Raw genomic sequence first — 20,175 nt, 5'->3', positions numbered from 1 at the left:
AGACTCCATGTCCATCCTGTCCTCCTTATAAGAACCTTATTTTAGGAACTGATTTCCTATGTTGATTTTAGTGCTTTCCTGTCTTCTACACTGAGCCCTTCTATGGCTGATATGATTTGGAGGGGCCACAGACACCAATATACCGGCTGTGGGGGACCATGTTAGTGGTCCTTCAGATTCAGGCCTTGGAACAAATGGTTATGCTGAGGTCATGGGGTAGACAGGTACATCCTGACCTTGCATTGGTCAAGAAGTGCTTAATTCAAAGGGACAACCGTATATGATCCTGATACAATTGCTAATCCAAATTATACTTTCCTCAAGATGCTCTCCATCCTAGCCCAAAAAAGAGGAGACTAATTATTCAACGTTCCTTGTGGGATTGTAATCTCCTTAAACTTTCCACAGAGGCCATAGCTCTATTAATAAAACAGTCACTCAGGAAGAATTAGACGAAGTACTTAATCTACTTCCCAATGGTGAGTCCCCAGGATCAGAGGGGCTGACTTATTATATTCTATTACATATAAAGCTCTCCTAGCCCCCCACTTGTCACTGTGTTTAACGACTTACTCACGGGCTCATCAGGTCTGCCAAGGTCTTTTTGGCTTCCTCATCTTATGTATAAGAACCAAGTGGGGTTTATACCGTGTAGGCTTTGAGACAATACAAGGAAGGTGATAGCTGTCATTCAGGTTGTGACCAGGACAGAGGGATCAGCGCTGCTACTCAGCCGAGATGGCCTGTCATGGTGGTCATTTATGTTTGGACTCTAGGGGATGTTTATCATAGCCTTGTAGGGTATGTATTCACAACACTTAATCGGTTAATGTCCCACACGCATTCTCTAGACCTCTTTTAATTCCTAACAGTACCTGGCTGGGTGGCCGCTGTCCCCCCTATTATTTGTTTTATGCATTGAAACCCTGGATGCTGCCATTCACCTTAACCGGAAGTAATGATGGGACATGTAGTTCAATAATATCTATACACAGACGATGTCCTACTGACACAACTGCATCTCACCCTCCGTAATCTGCCGCTCTTCTGGGATGGACGCCCCCTGATATATCTAAGGGGGACAATTGTCCTATAATATAATATAGATGGAAGGACGCCTCCTGACATATCTAGGGGACAATTGTCCTATAATATAATATAGATGGAAGGACGCTCTCAGACACATCTAGGGGACAATTGTCCTATAATATAGATGGAAGGATGCCTCCTGACATATCTAGGAGACAATTCTCCTATAATATAGATGGAAGGAAGCCTCCTGACATATCTGGGAGACAATTGTTCTATAATATAGATGGAAGGACGCCTCCTGACATATCTAGGGGACAATTGTCCTATAATATAGATGGAAGGAAGCCTTCTGACATATCTAGGGGACAATTGTCCTATAATATAATATAGATGGAAGGACGCCTCCTGACATATCTAGGGGACAATTGTCCTGTAATATACTATAGATGGAAGGACGCCTCCTGACATATCTAGGAGACAATTGTCCTATAATATAATATAGATGGAAGGACGCCTCCTGACATATCTAGGAGACAATTGTCCTATAATATAGATGGAAGGACGCCTCCTGACATATCTAGGGGACAATTGTTCTATAATATAGATGGAAGGACGCCTCCTGACATATCTGGGAGACAATTGTTCTATAATATAGATGGAAGGACGCCTCCTGACATATCTAGGGGACAATTGTCCTATAATATATTATAGATGGAAGGAAGCCTCCTGACATATCTAGGAGACAATTGTCCTATAATATAATATAGATGGAAGGACGCCTCCCGACATATCTAGGGGACAATTGTCCTATAATATAATATAGATGGAAGGAAGCCTCCTGACATATCTAGGGGACGATTGTCCTATAATATAATATAGATGGAAGGACGCCTCCTGACATATCTAGGAGACAATTGTCCTATAATATAATATAGATGGAAGGACGCCTCCCGACATATCTAGGGGACAATTGTCCTATAATATAATATAGATGGAAGGAAGCCTCCTGACATATCTAGGAGACAATTGTCCTATAATATAATATAGATGGAAGGACGCCTCCCGACATATCTAGGGGACAATTGTCCTATAATATAGATGGAAGGACGCCTCCTGACATATCTAGGAGACAATTGTCCTATAATATAGATGGAAGGACGCCTCCTGACATATCTAGGGGACCATTGTCCTATAATATAATATAGATGGAAGGAAGCCTCCTGACATATCTAGGGGACAATTGTCCTATAATATAGATGGAAGGACGCCTCCTGACATATCTAGGAGACAATTGTCCTATAATATAGATGGAAGGACGCCTCCCGACATATCTAGGGGACAATTGTCCTATAATATAATATAGATGGAAGGAAGCCTCCTGACATATCTAGGAGACAATTGTCCTATAATATAATATAGATGGAAGGACGCCTCCCGACATATCTAGGGGACAATTGTCCTATAATATAGATGGAAGGACGCCTCCTGACATATCTAGGAGACAATTGTCCTATAATATAATATAGATGGAAGGACGCCTCCCGACATATCTAGGGGACAATTGTCCTATAATATAATATAGATGGAAGGAAGCCTCCTGACATATCTAGGAGACAATTGTCCTATAATATAGATGGAAGGACGCCTCCTGACATATCTAGGGGACAATTGTTCTATAATATAGATGGAAGGACGCCTCCTGACATATCTGGGAGACAATTGTTCTATAATATAGATGGAAGGACGCCTCCTGACATATCTAGGGGACAATTGTCCTATAATATAATATAGATGGAAGGACGCCTCCTGACATATCTAGGAGACAATTCTCCTATACTATAGATGGAAGGACGCCTCCTGACATATCTAGGGGACAATTGTCCTATAATATAATATAGATGGAAGGATGCCTTCTGACATATCTAGGGGACAATTGTCCTATTATATAATATAGATGGCAGGACGCCTCCTGACATATCTAGGAGACAATTCTCCTATAATATAGATGGAAGGACGCCTCCTGACATATCTAGGGGACAATTGTCCTATAATATAATATAGATGGAAGGACGCCTCCTGACATATCTAGGAGACAATTGTCCTATAATATAGATGGAAGGACGCCTCCTGACATATCTAGGGGACAATTGTCCTATAATATAATATAGATGGAAGGACGCCTCCTGACATATCTAGGAGACAATTGTCCTATAATATAGATGGAAGGACGCCTCCTGACATATCTAGGGGACAATTGTCCTATAATATAGATGGAAGGACGCCTCCTGACATATCTAGGAGACAATTGTCCTATAATATAGATGGAAGGACGCCTCCTGACATATCTAGGAGACAATTGTCCTATAATATAGATGGAAGGACGCCTCCTGACATATCTAGGGGACAATTGTCCTATACCGTATATACCCGAGTATAAGCCGACCCCCCCTAATTTTGCCACAAAAAACTGGGAAAACTTATTGACTCGAGTATAAGCCTAGGGGGGAAAATGCAGCAGCTACCGGTAAATGTCAAAAGAAATAATAGATACCAATAAAAGTAAAATTAATTGAGACATCAGTAGGTTTAAGTGTCTTTGAATATCCATATTGAATCAGGAGCCCCATATAATGCTCCATACTGTTCATTATGGCCCCATAAGATGTTCCATATTAAAATATGCCCCATATAATCCTGCATAAAGGTTAATAATGGCCCCATAAGATGCTCCATAGACACATTTGCCCAATATAATGCTGCACAAATGCTGATTGTGGCCCCATAAGATGCTCTATAAAGATATTTGCCCCTTATAGTGCTGCACAAACTTTATGGCCCTATAAGATGCTCCATACAGACACTTGTCCCATATGCCGTAGTGCCCTACAAACGTTAATTATGGCCCCATACAGACACTTGCCCCATATAGTGCTGCACAAACATTATGCCCCTATATAGTGCTGCAGAAACGTTATGGCCCCATATAGTGCTGCAGAAACGTTATGGCCCCATATAGTGCTGCAGGAACGTTATGGCCCCATATAGTGCTGCAGGAACGTTATGGCCCCATATAGTGCTGCAGGAATGTTATGGCCCCATATAGTGCTGCAGGAATGTTATGGCCCCCATATAGTGCTGCAGGAACGTTATGGCCCCCATATAGTGCTGCAGGAATGTTATGGCCCCATATAGTGCTGCAGGAATGTTATGGCCCCATATAGTGCTGCAGGAATGTTATGGCCCCATATAGTGCTGCAGGAATGTTATGGCCCCATATAGTGCTGCAGGAATGTTATGGCCCCATATAGTGCTGCAGGAATGTTATGGCCCCATATAGTGCTGCAGGAATGTTATGGCCCCATATAGTGCTGCAGGAATGTTATGGCCCCATATAGTGCTGCAGGAATGTTATGGCCCCATATAGTGCTCCAGGAACGTTATGGCCCCATATAGTGCTGCAGGAACGTTATGGCCCCATATAGTGCTGCAGGAATGTTATGGCCCCATATAGTGCTGCAGGAATGTTATGGCCCCATATAGTGCTGCAGGAACGTTATGGCCCCATATAGTGCTGCAGGAATGTTATGGCCCCATATAGTGCTGCAGGAACGTTATGGCCCCATACAGTGCTGCAGGAACGTTATGGCCCCATATAGTGCTGCAGGAATGTTATGGCCCCATATAGTGCTGCAGGAATGTTATGGCCCCATATAGTGCTGCAGGAATGTTATGGCCCCATATAGTGCTGCAGGAATGTTATGGCCCCATATAGTGCTGCAGGAATGTTATGGCCCCATATAGTGCTGCAGGAATGTTATGGCCCCATATAGTGCTGCAGGAATGTTATGGCCCCCATATAGTGCTGCAGGAACGTTATGGCCCCCATATAGTGCTGCAGGAATGTTATGGCCCCATATAGTGCTGCAGGAATGTTATGGCCCCATATAGTGCTGCAGGAATGTTATGGCCCCATATAGTGCTGCAGGAATGTTATGGCCCCCATATAGTGCTGCAGGAATGTTATGGCCCCCATATAGTGCTGCAGGAACGTTATGGCCCCATATAGTGCTGCAGGAATGTTATGGCCCCCATATAGTGCTGCAGGAATGTTATGGCCCCCATATAGTGCTGCAGGAACGTTATGGCCCCATATAGTGCTGCAGGAACGTTATGGCCCCATAGATGCTCCATACAGACACTTGCTCCATTTGCTGCGATAAAAAAAATAAATCACATACTCAGCTCTCCGTCGCTCAGGCCCCCGCACTTTCAATAGTCACCTCTCCTCGTTCCAGGCGCCGATCTGTCTCCAGCACTGACGTTCAGCAGAGGGCGCGCACTGACCACGTCACCGGGCCCTCTGACCTCAGCGTCACTGCTGGAGACAGATCGGCGCCCGGAACGAGGAGCAGGTGACTATCGCGCAGCGCTGCGCTCCCCTCCCCGTATACTCACCTGGTCCTGCCGCTGTGTAGATCCTGCTTCTCCGACGCTGCAGCGCTTCATCCTGTACTCAGCGGTCACATGGTCCCGCTGATTACAGTAATGAATAGGCGGCTCCACCCCTATGGGAGGTGGAGCCGAATATTCATTTACTGCAATAAGCGGGACCATGTGACCGCTCAGTGCAGGAAGACGCTGAAGCTGCTGCTGCCGGCGCTGGGGAAGCAGGGACCGCGCCTGGACTAGGTGAGTATTTTTAGACATTTTTGTCCTATAATATAGATGGAAGGACGCCTCCTGACATATCTAGGAGACAATTGTCCTATAATATAATATAGATGGAAGGACGTCTCCTGACATATCTAGGAGACAATTGTCCTATAATATAGATGGAAGGACGCCTCCTGACATATCTAGGGGACAATTGTCCTATAATATAATATAGATGGAAGGACGCCTCCTGACATATCTAGGGGACAATTGTCCTATAATATAATATAGATGGAAGGACGCCTCCTGACATATCTAGGAGACAATTGTCCTATAATATAGATGGAAGGACGCCTCCTGACATATCTAGGAGACAATTGTCCTATAATATAGATGGAAGGACGCCTCCTGACATATCTAGGGGACAATTGTCCTATAATATAGATGGAAGGACGCCTCCTGACATATCTAGGAGACAATTGTCCTATAATATAGATGGAAGGAAGCCTCCTGACATATCTAGGAGACAATTGTCCTATAATATAGATGGAAGAACACCTCCTGACATATCTAGGAGACAATTGTCCTATAATATAGATGGAAGGACGCCTCCTGACATATCTAGGGGACAATTGTCCTATAATATAGATGGAAGGACGCCTCCTGACATATCTAGGAGACAATTGTCCTATAATATAATATAGATGGAAGGACGCCTCCTGACATATCTAGGGGACGATTGTCCTATAATATAATATAGATGGAAGGACGCCTCCTGACATATCTAGGAGACAATTGTCCTATAATATAGATGGAAGGACGCCTCCTGACATATCTAGGAGACAATTGTCCTATAATATAGATGGAAGGACGCCTCCTGACATATCTAGGAGACAATTGTCCTATAATATAGATGGAAGGACGCCTCCTGACATATCTAGGGGACAATTGTCCTATAATATAGATGGAAGGACGACTCCTGACATATCTAGGGGACAATTGTCCTATAATATAGGTGGAAGGACGCCTCCTGACATATCTAGGAGACAATTGTCCTATAATATAGATGGAAGGAAGCCTCCTGACATATCTAGGAGACAATTGTCCTATAATATAGATGGAAGGACGCCTCCTGACATATCTAGGGGACAATTGTCCTATAATATAGATGGAAGGACGACTCCTGACATATCTAGGGGACAATTGTCCTATAATATAGGTGGAAGGACGCCTCCTGACATATCTAGGAGACAATTGTCCTATAATATAGATGGAAGAACGCCTCCTGACATATCTAGGGGACAATTGTCCTATAATATAGATGGAAGAACGCCTCCTGACATATCTAGGGGACAATTGTCCTAGAATATAGATGGAAGGACGCCTCCTGACATATCTAGGAGACAATTGTCCTATAATATAGATGGAAGGACGCCTCCTGACATATCTAGGGGACAATTGTCCTATAATATAGATGGAAGGACGCCTCCTGACATATCTAGGGGACAATTGTCCTATAATATAGATGGAAGGACGCTTTCTGACATATCTAGGGGACGATTGTCCTATAATATAATATAGATGGAAAGACGCCTCCTGACATATCTAGGGGACAATTGTCCTATAATATATAGATGGAAGGACGCCTACTGACATATCTAGGAGACAATTGTCATATAATATACTATAGATGGAAGGACGCCTCCTGACATATCTAGGAGACAATTGTCTTATAATATAGATAGAAGGATGCCTTCTGACATATCTAGGGGACAATTGTCCTATAATATAGATGGAAGGACGCCTCCTGACATATCTAGGAGACAATTGTCCTATAATATAGATAGAAGGACGCCTCCTGACATATCTAGGGGACAATTGTCCTATAATATAATATAGATGGAAGGACGCCTCCTGACATATCTAGGAGACAATTGTCCTATAATATAATATAGATGGAAGGACGCCTCCTGACATATCTAGGGGACAATTGTCCTATAATATAATATAGATGGAAGGACGCCTCCTGACATATCTAGGAGACAATTGTCCTATAATATAGATGGATGGACGCCTCCTAACATATCTAGGGGACAATTGTCCTATAATATAATATAGATGGAAGGACGCCTCCTGACATATCTAGGGGACGATTGTCCTATAATATAATATAGATGGAAGGACGCCTCCTGACATATCTAGGAGACAATTGTCCTATAATATAATATAGATGGAAGGACGCCTCCTGACATATCCAGGGGACAAGTGTCCTATAATATAGATGGAAGGACGCCTCCTGACATATCTAGGGGACAATTGTCCTATAATATAATATAGATGGAAGGCCGCCTCCTGACATATCTAGGAGACAATTGTCCTATAATATAGATGGAAGGACGCCTCCTGACATATCTAGGAGACGATTGTCCTATAATATAATATAGATGGAAGGACGCCTCCCGACATATCTAGGAGACAATTGTCCTATAATATAATATAGATGGAAGGACGCCTCCTGACATATCTAGGAGACAATTGTCCTATAATATAATATAGATGGAAGGACGCCTCCTGACATATCTAGGGGTCGATTGTCCTATAATATAATATAGATGAAAGGATGCCTCCTGACATATCTAGGAGACAATTGTCCTATAATATAGATAGAAGGACGCCCCCTGACATATCTAGGAGACAATTGTCCTATAATATAGATGGCAGGACGCCTCCTGACATATCTAGGAGACAATTGTCCTATAATATAGATGGAAGGACGCCTCCTGACATATCTAGGAGACAATTGTCCTATAATATAGATGGAAGGACTCCTCCTGACATATCTAGGAGACGATTGTCCTATAATATAATATAGATGGAAGGACGCCTCCTGACATATCTAGGAGACAATTGTCCTATAATATAGATGGAAGGACGCCTCCTGACATATCTAGGAGACAATTGTCCTATAATATAATATAGATGGAAGGACGCCTTCTGACATATCTAGGGGACGATTGTCCTATAATATAATATAGATGGAAGGACGCCTCCTGACACATCTAGGAGACAATGGTCCTATAATATAATATAGATGGAAGGACGCCTCCTGACATATCTAGGGGACGATTGTCCTATAATATAATATAGATGGAAGGACGCCTCCTGACATATCTAGGGGACGATTGTCCTATAATATAATATAGATGGAAGGACGCCTCCTGACATATCTAGGGGACGATTGTCCTATAATATAATATAGATGGATGGACGCCTCCTGACATATCTAGGAGACAATGGTCCTATAATATAATATAGATGGAAGGACGCCTCCTGACATATCTAGGGGACGATTGTCCTATAATATAATATAGATGGAAGGACGCCTCCTGACATATCTAGGGGACGATTGTCCTATAATATAATATAGATGGATGGACGCCTCCTGACATATCTAGGGGTCGATTGTCCTATAATATAATATAGATGGAAGGATGCCTTCTGACATATCTAGGGGACGATTGTCCTATAATATAATATAGATGGAAGGACGTCTCCTGACATATCTAGGAGACAATTCTCCTATAATATAGATGGAAGGACGCCTCCTGACATATCTAGGAGACAATTGTCCTATAATATAATATAGATGGAAGGACGCCTCCTGACATATCTAGGGGACGATTGTCCTATAATATAATATAGATGGAAGGACGCCTTCTGACATATCTAGGGGACGATTGTCCTATAATATAATATAGATGGAAGGATGCCTCCTGACATATCTAGGAGACAATTGTCCTATAATATAGATGGAAGGACGCCTCCTGACATATCTAGGGGACGATTGTCCTATAATATAATATAGATGGAAGGACGCCTCCTGACATATCTAGGAGACAATTGTCCTATAATATAATATAGATGGAAGGACGCCTCCTGACATATCTAGGAGACAATTGTCCTATAATATAATATAGATGGAAGGACGCCTTCTGACATATCTAGGGGACGATTGTCCTATAATATAATATAGATGAAAGGACGCCTCCTGACATATCTAGGAGACAATTGTCCTATAATATAGATGGAAGGACGCCTCCTGACATATCTAGGAGACAATTGTCCTATAATATAATATAGATGGAAGGACGCCTCCTGACATATCTAGGAGACAATTGTCCTATAATATAGATGGAAGGAAGCCTCCTGACGTATCTAGGAGACAATTGTCATATAATATAGATGGAAGGACCCTCCTGATATATCTAGGAGACAATTGTCCTATAATATAATATAGATGGAAGGACGCCTTCTGACATATCTAGGGGACGATTGTCCTATAATATAATATAGATGGAAGGATGCCTTCTGACATATCTAGGAGACAATTGTCCTATAATATAATATAGATGGAAGGATGCCTTCTGACATATCTAGGGGACGATTGTCCTATAATATAATATAGATGGAAGGACGCCTCCTGACATCTCGGGGATGTGATTGGCTTTTCAGGATGCCGTTTCTTCTGCTCTCCTTTTCCTCTGATCTCACCATTTTCTCTGCTCTTTCCTCTGTAGGTCAGGGGATGTGATTGGCTGGGCAGGACGTCGTTTCCTCTGTTCTCGCTTTGTGCTCTACGAGCAGTTTTTTCCTGATGATGCTTTTGGTCAGGTCATGATCAGTCACTTTGAGTCCCTGAATTCTGCACTGCGCTCAGTGCGAGTTTTTCCACGGCTCCAGGACCAGGAGCAGAGATTTCTGCAGAAGGTAGGTTCGCTTTACCTTGATGCCCTTCAATGGCTGTTTCCTTCCCCAAAACTGTCCCCAGTCAACTGGACAGTCTGTGCAGCTGTATAGAGTTGTGATTCGGATTCACAGACTCCTCCAATGTCTAGCCGTGAATCCTGCACAGTAACAGACAATAATGGAGCCGTTGTGATCTCTCTGCGTATGTCGGGGCCGATGTGATCTCTCTGCATACGTCGGGGCTGGTGTGATCTCTCTGCGTACGTCTGGGCTGGTGTGATCTCTCTGCGTACGTCGGGGCTGGTGTGATCTCTGTGCATATGTCGGGGCTGGTGTGATCTCTCTGCGTACGTCGGGGCTGGTGTGATCTCTCTGCGTACCTCGGGGCTGGTGTGATCTCTCTGCGTACGTCGGGGCTGGTGTGATCTCTCTGCGTACGTCGGGGCTGGTGTGATCTCTCTGCGTACCTCGGGGCTGGTGTGATCTCTCTGCGTACGTCGGGGCTGGTGTGATCTCTCTGTGTACGTCGGGGCTGGTGTGATCTCTCTGCTTACGTCGGAGCTGGTGTGATCTCTCTGCTTATTTTGGGGCTGGTGTGATCTCTCTGCGTATGTCGGGGCTGGTGTGATCTCTCTGCATACGTCGGGGCTGGTGTGATCTCTCTGCGTACGTCGGGGCTGGTGTGATCTCTCTGCGTATGTCGGGGCTGGTGAGATCTCTCTGCTTATGTCGGGGCCGGTGTGATCTCTCTGCGTACGTCGGGGCTGGTGTGATCTCTCTGCGTACGTCGGGGCTGGTGTGATCTCTCTGCCTTCGTCGGGGCTGGTGTGATCTCTCTGCTTATGTCAGGGCCGGTGTGATCTTTCTGTATACATCGGGGCCGGTGTGATCTCTCTGCGTACTTTGGGGCTGGTGTGATCTCTCTGTGTACGTTGGGGCTGGTGTGATCTCTCTGCCTTCGTCGGGGCTGGTGTGATCTCTCTGCTTATGTCAGGGCCGGTGTGATCTTTCTGTATACATCGGGGCCGGTGTGATCTCTCTGCGTACGTTGGGGCTGGTGTGATCTCTCTGCGTACGTTGGGGCTGGTGTGATCTCTCTGCGTACGTTGGGGCTGGTGTGATCTCTCTGCGTACGTCGGGGCTGGTGTGATCTCTGCGTACGTCGGGGCTGGTTTGATCTCTGTGTACGTCGGGGTCGGTTTGATCTCTCTGCATACATCGGGGCCTGTGTAATCTCTCTGCATACGTCGGGGCTGGTGTGATCTCTCTGCATATGTCGGGGCTGGTGTGATCTCTCTGCTTATTTCGGGGCCGGTGTGATCTTTCTGTATACATCGGGGCCGGTGTGATCTCTCTGTGTATGTCGGGGCTGGTGTGATCTCTCTGCCTTCGTGAGGGCTGGTGTGATCTCTCTGTGTACGTCGGGGCCGGTGTGATCTCTCTGTATACATCAGAGCTGATGTGATCTCTCTGTATACATTGGGGCTGGTGTGATCTCTCTGTATACGTCAGGGCTGGTGTGATCTCTCTGTATACGTCAGGTTTAGATATGAAGAGCTTATTAAATAAATAAGGAAGTAATAAAAATAATGTCAGCCTCGCCGATAACCGTGCACGTCCCAGCATACGTATAAATTTATATAAAATGCATTATCTATGTAAATGACAAAGTACTGCTTGTTTGTGCCCTCGTTGTTACAAGAGGAGGTGCCATCTGTGAGCCGTCATTATAGGAGACAGTGCCATCTGTGAGCCGTCATTACAGGAGGCGGTGCCATCTGTGCCCCTGTGACAGGAGGTGGTGCTGTCTGTGCCCCCATCATTACAGGAGGCGGTGCCGTGTGTGCCCCCTTCTTTACAGAAGGTAGTGCCACCTGTGCCCCCGTCATTACAGGAGGCGCTGCCATCTGTGCCCCCATTGTTACAAGTAGGTATTTGTATTCATCAAAAAATTATTCCAAATGGTTTGAAGATACATTTTAATAGTACTTTTTCAGATGACAGTAATTTTACCAATAATTGGAATAATATTTTAAATGATTGTTCTTTGTTAGTGGAAAAGCGTTCTGAGCTAGCCAGTAAAGCCGCAATGATTTGTGAAAAGAAATTACTTGGAACTTGAAAAGTTTACATTTTTTTAATTTGGTGAACGATGACATTACTAAGAAACTCAAAGTATTTGAAAATGATCTAGTAGATGTAAAAATAAAAAAATTTCGTAGGGATACTGTTAAAACTAAACCAATGTCAAAGGCACCAATCAGGAATAAAAACCTGATAGGTATCAATGAACCAACAAAGAAAAACCCTGGTAATTTAACAACAGAAGTCCTGGTGCCACAGGAATTAGGTTTAAAACAAACAAGGACTAAAATCAATTCAGATATAAAAAATATACATGATATTGAAACAACTGTATCTCAAATTAAATTACCTCTAAATACGTCTACCCCCGGGAATATTCACACCATATTTAATAAAAATGCAAAAAAGAAAAAACCTCCACCCATTGAAAAAACCATTCCATTAGAGCCCAGGATCATTATAATGAAAAAAGCTCCCACATTACCTCTCCCTAATCCTGGACTTCCCCATTGGAAATTCCTACTGCTTCCCACAGGTTGGAAATTTCCAATGTTGAATTTGATATAAATGAACTAACCATCCATGATCACACGGAATCCTCATCTACATTTACCACAGTATTACAAGCGCCCACTCCATCACCATCCTCAGTAATATCCCACACGTCCAAGTGTTTCAGAAATAATTTTACCACCACTAATCAGTTCTTCACAAACAGCTCCAATTTTAAGTCCAATACAAAAGAATCCTATTACAAATTACTTCGCACCAACTGTAATATCAAGATCCAAAAAAAGAAAAGTAGAGCAAGAGGAAAAAGAGGAAAGGGATCTAATAGAAATCTGAGAATATGTAAAAAAACAAGGAACCCCGAAACTAATAAACAACTAAATCTGCCTCTGGTTAAAATATTTAATTTATCATCCCATATTTTATCCTCCTCAGAAATGGAAATTTTAAGTAGGGGGCTAAACTTCTGCCCTGCTCAAGATATGAATGCATTTGATCTTTTTCTCGATTTAAATGCGTACACTCGCAAACTCACTCTTAAAAGGCATTTCTTGTTGAACGAAAAAAATGGGGACATTAGGGATCCCAAAAAATACTGATCCCAATAGAGACAAACAAAGAAAGGCAATATATCCACAAGGAGGTACACCCCAAATCTCTATTTAATCCTCATCAACACAGAGGACCAAATATAGACACTTTTTTTTCATTAGTATCTGAAGAATGTAGGAAATGGGAAAATAATAACAATAAACATAAAATCCAAAAGCATGGAATTGGAAAAAATAAGATAAAAAAGGAGAACTATATCTCTAAAAGAGAACAAATGGCATTGGAGGATTTGAGACAAAATACAGATATAGTAATAAGGCAGGCTGATAAAGGGGGGGGAGTAGTTGTGCAAAACAGATCTGACTATATTGAGGAAGCTTTGAACATATTGTCTGATATGAGATATTACAAAATTCTAAAAGAAGATCCTACACAATCCTTTGTTCGGGACTATCACCATATGATTAAGGAAGCCTATGCGAGGAACATTCTCAATAAAACAGAAAAAAGGTTTTTATCAAATCCTGCGCCAACCATGGCGTTATTTTATCATTTACCAAAATTGCATAAGAACTGTGAAAAACCACCTGGTAGACCAATTATATCAGGAATAGGGTCTTTAACTTGTCATCTTTCTCATTATATTGACTTGTTTCTGCAAGATCTAGTAAAGTCTCTTCCTTTATATTTGAGAGATTCCACACAATTAATCGAGGAACTGAGGGATATTGAATGGGAAGATAACTATTCCTTTATCTCATTGGATGTAAATTCATTATATTCCAACATAGATCACGAAATGGGGGTAAATGCAGTGGGTTTTTATTTAGCAGAGACAGAGTTGCTCCCCGAACAAAGAGATTTTCTGCTAAAGGGTCTGAAATTCATTCTTGAACACAATGTGTTCATTTTTGAAGGCGTACTGTACTTACAGTTGCTCGGCACCGCGATGGGAACTCGGGTCGCGCCAAGTTTCGCAAACTTATTCATGGGGCGATTTGAGTCCTTATCGTCACTTTCTAAGCCTGTTTTCTATGACAAAATAAGGCTTTATAAGCGCTTCATAGATGATCTGATTATCAGATGGAAGGGGACAGAGGAGGAAGCGGCACAATTAATAAAGGAGCTCAATAATAACACCTGGGGGATCACGTTTACATCACAAATTAATAAAGAAAAAATGGTATTTCTTGATCTAGAGATCAGCCATAGTGGGAAAAAAATCATTACAAAATCCCACTTCAAAAAAGTGGATTCAAATGGCTTTTTAGATTTCAATAGTGCACATTACAAGAAGTGGAAGGTTAATATACCCCACAGCCAATTTTTTTCGCATCAGAAAGAATTGTACGAGAGAATCTGATTATGTAGCTCAGTCTAAAATTCTAAAAAGAAAATTTAAGGAAAAAAGATACCCGAAAAATTTGATAAATGGTGCATATAGGGACAACAAAATAAAAACACAGGAGGAATGCTTAAAAGGAAAAACCAGGAAGGGGGATAATTTGACTATTGGTAAAGAAAAAAGTGATGATTGCTGGAAATTGAATTTTGTGACAACATTCAATAGGGGAAATAAAGTCATAAGAACTGTGCTTTCTAAATATTGGTAGATCTTGAAGCGTGACCCTGTCTTGGGAAAACATCTCCCTGATAAACCAGGGATTACATATAGAAGGGGGAAAACTTTGAAAAATTTGGTGGCCCCCAGTAAATTAAAAAACAGTTGGATTCAAAAAGAAAAAAAACATTTATAAAAATAAGGATCAAACTTTATGTGGAGTTCTTCAAGGCACCGGAGTTTTCAAATGTAACTCCAAAAAATGTTGTACCTGTGGGATCCTAGATCATGGGGCTAAAACTATCAAATGCAATAATACTGGTGATGTCTGAAATCTCACAAAGACTCCCCTGTAGTAGTGATCATGTTGTATATGTCATCACATGCAGCTGTGGTTTGCAATATGTGGGACGCACTGTACAGACACTGCGCTCCCGCATCAATGGCCACAGAAATAGAGCAAAAAACGGCTTTTTAAAACATAGTCTCTCAAGACATCTGCTAATTAAACATAATAACATTTTTAACATAAAAGTAACTGGTGGAGCAGATACCCTCTGGAGTTGCAAACAGGAATGCACTTTTAAACAGGAAAGAAACGTTTTGCATATATCGTTTGGGAACATTATTTCTAAATGGATTCAATGATATCATAGAGAGAGTTTAAAGGGTGTTTGTTTGTTTTTTTCCTCTCGCATCAATGTTAACAAGGCTGTATCAATCAGTGGGTGCGCTCCTGAACTTGGTCCACACCCCAAATCAAGTTTCTGAGGCTGGGATAAAAGGTTTGATACTATATATACCGTATATACTCGAGTATAAGCCGACCCCCCTAATTTTGCCACAAAAAACTGGGAAAACTTATTGACTCGAGTATAAGCCTAGGGTGGAAAATGCAGCAGGTACCGGTGAATTTCAAAATTAAAAATAGATACTCCATACCATTCATTATGGCCCCATAGATGCTCCACATAAAGCTGTGCCACATATAATGCTCTGCACCGTTGCCCCATAGCTGTGCCATATATATAATGCTCTGCACCGTTGCCCCATAGCTGTGCCATATAGTGCTCTGTACCATTGCCCCATAGCTGTGCCATATAGTGCTCTGCACCGTTGCCCCATAGCTGTGCCATATAGTGCTCTGCACCATTGCCACATAGCTGTGCCATATAGTGCTCTGCACTGTTGCCCCATAGCTGTGCCATATAGTGCTCTGCACCATTGCCCCATAGCTGTGCCATATATATATATAATGCTCTGCACCATTGCCCCATAGCTGTGCCATATAGTGCTCTGCACCGTTGCCCCATAGCTGTGCCATATAGTGCTCTGCACCATTGCCCCATAGCTGTGCCATATAGTGCTCTGCACCGTTGCCCCATAGCTGTGCCATATAGTGCTCTGCATTGTTGCCCCATAGCTGTGCCATATAGTGCTCTGCATTGTTGCCCCATAGCTGTGCCATATAGTGCTCTGCACTGTTGCCCCATAGCTGTGCCATATAGTGCTCTGCACCATTGCCCCATAGCTGTGCCATATAGTGCTCTGCACCGTCCATTATTGCCCCATAGCTGTGCCATATAGTGCTCTGCACCGTCCATTATTGCCCCATAGCTGTGCCATATAGTGCTCTGCACCGTCCATTATTGCCCCATAGCTGTGCCATATAGTGCTCTGCACCGTTGCCCCATAGCTGTGCCATATAGTGCTCTGCACCATTGCCCCATAGCTCTGCCATATAGTGCTCTGCACCGTCCATTATTGCCCCATAGCTGTGCCATATAGTGCTCTGCACCGTTGCCCCATAGCTGTGCCATATAGTGCTCTGCACCATTGCCCCATAGCTGTGCCATATTGTGCTCTGCACCGTCCATTATTGCCCCATAGCTGTTGCTGCTGCTGCAATTTTAAAAAAACAAAACACATACTCACCTGTCTTGCTTGCAGCTCCTCGGCGCCATCTTCCCGGCGTCTCTCTGCACTGACTGATCAGGCAGAGGGCGGCGCGCACACTGTATGCGTCATCGCGCCCTCTGCCTGAACAGTCAGTGCGGAGAGACGCCGGGAAGATGGAGCGGCGCCCGGCGTGTGGAACGAGGACAGGTGAATATGCGATACTTACCTGCTCCCGGCGTCCCGCTCCTTCCCCCGGACAGCTGGTCTCCGGGTGCCGCAGCCTCTTTCTCTGTCAGCGGTCACCGGCACCGCTGATTAGAAAAATGAATTATGCGGCTCCGCCCCTATGGGAGGTGGAGCCGCCTATTCATTTCTCTAATGAGCAGTCCCACGTGACCGCTCAGGGGAAGAGGCTGCGGCACCCGGAGACAGTGTGACAGGCAGGGGGAGCGCCAGGAGCCCCGGAAGCAGGTAAGTATATGACAGTGCTCACCCGCTGACCCCACCACCGATCATGACTCGAGTATAAGCCGAGAGGGGCACTTTCAGCCCAAAAATTTGGGCTGAAAATCTCGGCTTATACTCGAGTATATACGGTAAGTGTAATTGAATTTTATACTAGTAGGATTTGTACTGTGTTTTTATGATACCTGAAGAAGGATATATACTGTATCCGAAACGCGTTGTATCTCTTCTATTTTAAGTTATGAAATAAAAAAATATAAAATATCATCTTTGGATGTGAGTCCTGGGAAGCGCTGCCATTCATGGGCTGGATGTGCTTTTCTTGAATGTTACAAGTGGTGATGTCGTCTTTGCCCCTATCATTACAGGAGGCGCTGCTGTCTGTGCCATTGTAATTACCGGAGGCGGTGCCGTATGTGCCCCCGTCATTACCAGAGGCGGTGCCGTCTGTGCCCCCGTCATTACCAAAGGCGGTGCCGTCTGTGCCCCCGTTGTTACAGGACGTGGTGCCATCTGTGCCCCCGACGTTACAGGAGGCGGTGCCGTCTGTGCCCCTGATGTTACAGGAGGCGGTGCCGTCTGTGCCCCCGACGTTACAGGAGGCGGTGCCGTCTGTGCCCCCGATGTTACAGGAGGCGGTGCAGTCTGTGCCCCCGATGTTACAGGACGTGGTGCCATCTGTGCCCCCGACGTTACAGGAGGCGGTGCCGTCTGTGCCCCTGATGTTACAGGAGGCGGTGCCGTCTGTGCCCCCGACGTTACAGGAGGCGGTGCCGTCTGTGCCCCCGATGTTACAGGAGGCGGTGCAGTCTGTGCCCCCTTCTTTACAGAAGGTGGTGCCATCTGTGCCCCCGACGTTACAGGAGGCGTTGACGTCTGTGCCCTCGTTACAAGTGGTGGTGCCGTCCGTGCGCCTGTTGTTACAGGAGGCGGTGCAGCCTGTGCCCCTGTTGTTACAAGTGATGGTGCCGTCTGTTCACCGTTGTTACAAGTGGTGATGCCGTCTGTGCCCCCGTCGTTACAGAAGATAGTTGTTCTGTCCCCACATGAGGTGAATGGAGGTGTGGCTGATTAATAGGTGCTGGGAGAGTTCCTACCTCCATTTTCCTCAATGCAGAGCAGACAGGACCGACTGTTCAGTATATGATTGGTAATACAGTAATTTCTCCAGAAATGCAGATGTAAACAAGGTGCAGCACCAAGTGTGGCTGCAAGTGTGAGCAGCAAGAGGTCAAAAACTAATGCCTTCCTCAGCTCGGATCAGGGTGACTCTCCCATAGGCTACGTTCCCATTAGCGGCGGGCTCCGCAGCGGCGCCGCATGCGTCATGCGCCCCTATATTTAACATGGGGGCGCATGGACATGCGTCGCACTTGCGTTTTGCGCCGCATGCGTCGCTGCGGCGCCCGCGTCCGGGCGCAGAGGACGCAGCAAGTTGCATTTTTGCTGCGTCCAAAATCAATTAAAAAAAGGACGCATGCGGTGCAAAACGCAGCGTTTTGCGTGCGTTTTGCTGCGTTTTTGTTTGCGTTGTGCGCTGCGGCGCCGACGCTGCGGCGCACAACGCAAATGTGAACGTAGCCATAGATAGTGAAACTAAAACTGAGATGGCTGCTGGGAGGAAAGAGTGACCCTTGAACCGGAGTGGAAGGCACGCCCACAAGAATTAATTACACAAAAGAGTCATTAGGTGGCAGCAGAGCAGAATGTAAGAACAGATTTACACAGCATGGAAACAACACATAGAAACTGGATAGCATATCTTACATGGAACAGCACACTCCCCGTCTGAATTTCCGTAAGGGATTTCACTATACTAATACTTTTGAAATAATGTAACAACCTAGAAATGAACAAAAACCTACATGCAATAATAATAACTTCAAACAATATAGATGAATGTCTTTATCCCCTTCATGACCCAGCCTATTTTGACCTTAATGACCTGGCCATTTTTTGCAATTCTGACCAGTGTCCCTTTATGAGGTAATAACCCAGGAACGCTTCAACGGATCTTAGCAGTTCTGAGATTGTTTTTTCGTGACATATTGGGCTTCATGTTAGTGGTAAATTTAGGTCGATAATTTTTGCGTTTATTTGTGAAAAAAATGGAAATTTGGCTAAAATTTTGAAAGTTTCGCAATTTTCAAATTTTGAATTTTTATTCTGTTAAACGAGTGAGTTATGTGACACAAAATAGTTAATAAATAACATTTCCCACATGTCTACTTTACATCAGCACAATTTTGGAAACCACATTTTTTTTTGCTAGGAAGTTATAAGGGTTAAAATTTGACCAGCGATTTCTAATTTTTACAGCAAAATTTACAAAACCATTTTTTTTAGGAACCACCTCACATTTGAAGTCAGTTTGAGGGGTCTATATGGCTGAAAATACCCAAAAGTGACACCATTCTAAAAACTGCAGCCCTCAAGGTGCTCAAAACCACATTCAAGTAGTTTTTTAACCCTTCAGGTGTTTCACAGCAGCAGAAGCAACATGGAAGGAAAAAATGAACATTTAAATTTTTAGTCACAAAAATGATCTTTTAGCAACAATTTTTTTATTTTACCAAGGGTAAAAAGAGAAACTGGACCCCAAAAGTTATTGTACAATTTCTCCTGAGTACGCCGATACCCCATATGTGGGGGGGAACCACTGTTTGGGCGCA

General features: G+C 43.9%; 1 protein-coding gene across 6 annotated transcripts in view; it reads left to right on the top strand.

The window, feature by feature from the left end:
- Nucleotides 1-20,175, top strand: part of LCMT2 (leucine carboxyl methyltransferase 2) — a 186,176-nt gene that overhangs the window by 62,647 nt on the left and 103,354 nt on the right. For all 6 annotated transcript variants that reach the window (XM_077299015.1, XM_077299014.1, XM_077299012.1 and 3 more), the window contains exon 7: nucleotides 10,263-10,452. In XM_077299015.1, the coding sequence (XP_077155130.1) occupies nucleotides 10,263-10,452 (190 nt within the window). The remainder of the gene's footprint in view (nucleotides 1-10,262; nucleotides 10,453-20,175) is intronic.

The sequence above is a fragment of the Ranitomeya variabilis genome, chromosome 3 (assembly GCF_051348905.1).
Source record: "Ranitomeya variabilis isolate aRanVar5 chromosome 3, aRanVar5.hap1, whole genome shotgun sequence".
Lineage (NCBI taxonomy): Eukaryota > Metazoa > Chordata > Amphibia > Anura > Dendrobatidae > Ranitomeya > Ranitomeya variabilis.
Note: the sequence above shows the minus strand (reverse complement) of the source record. Positions and strands in the feature narration are given on the sequence as shown.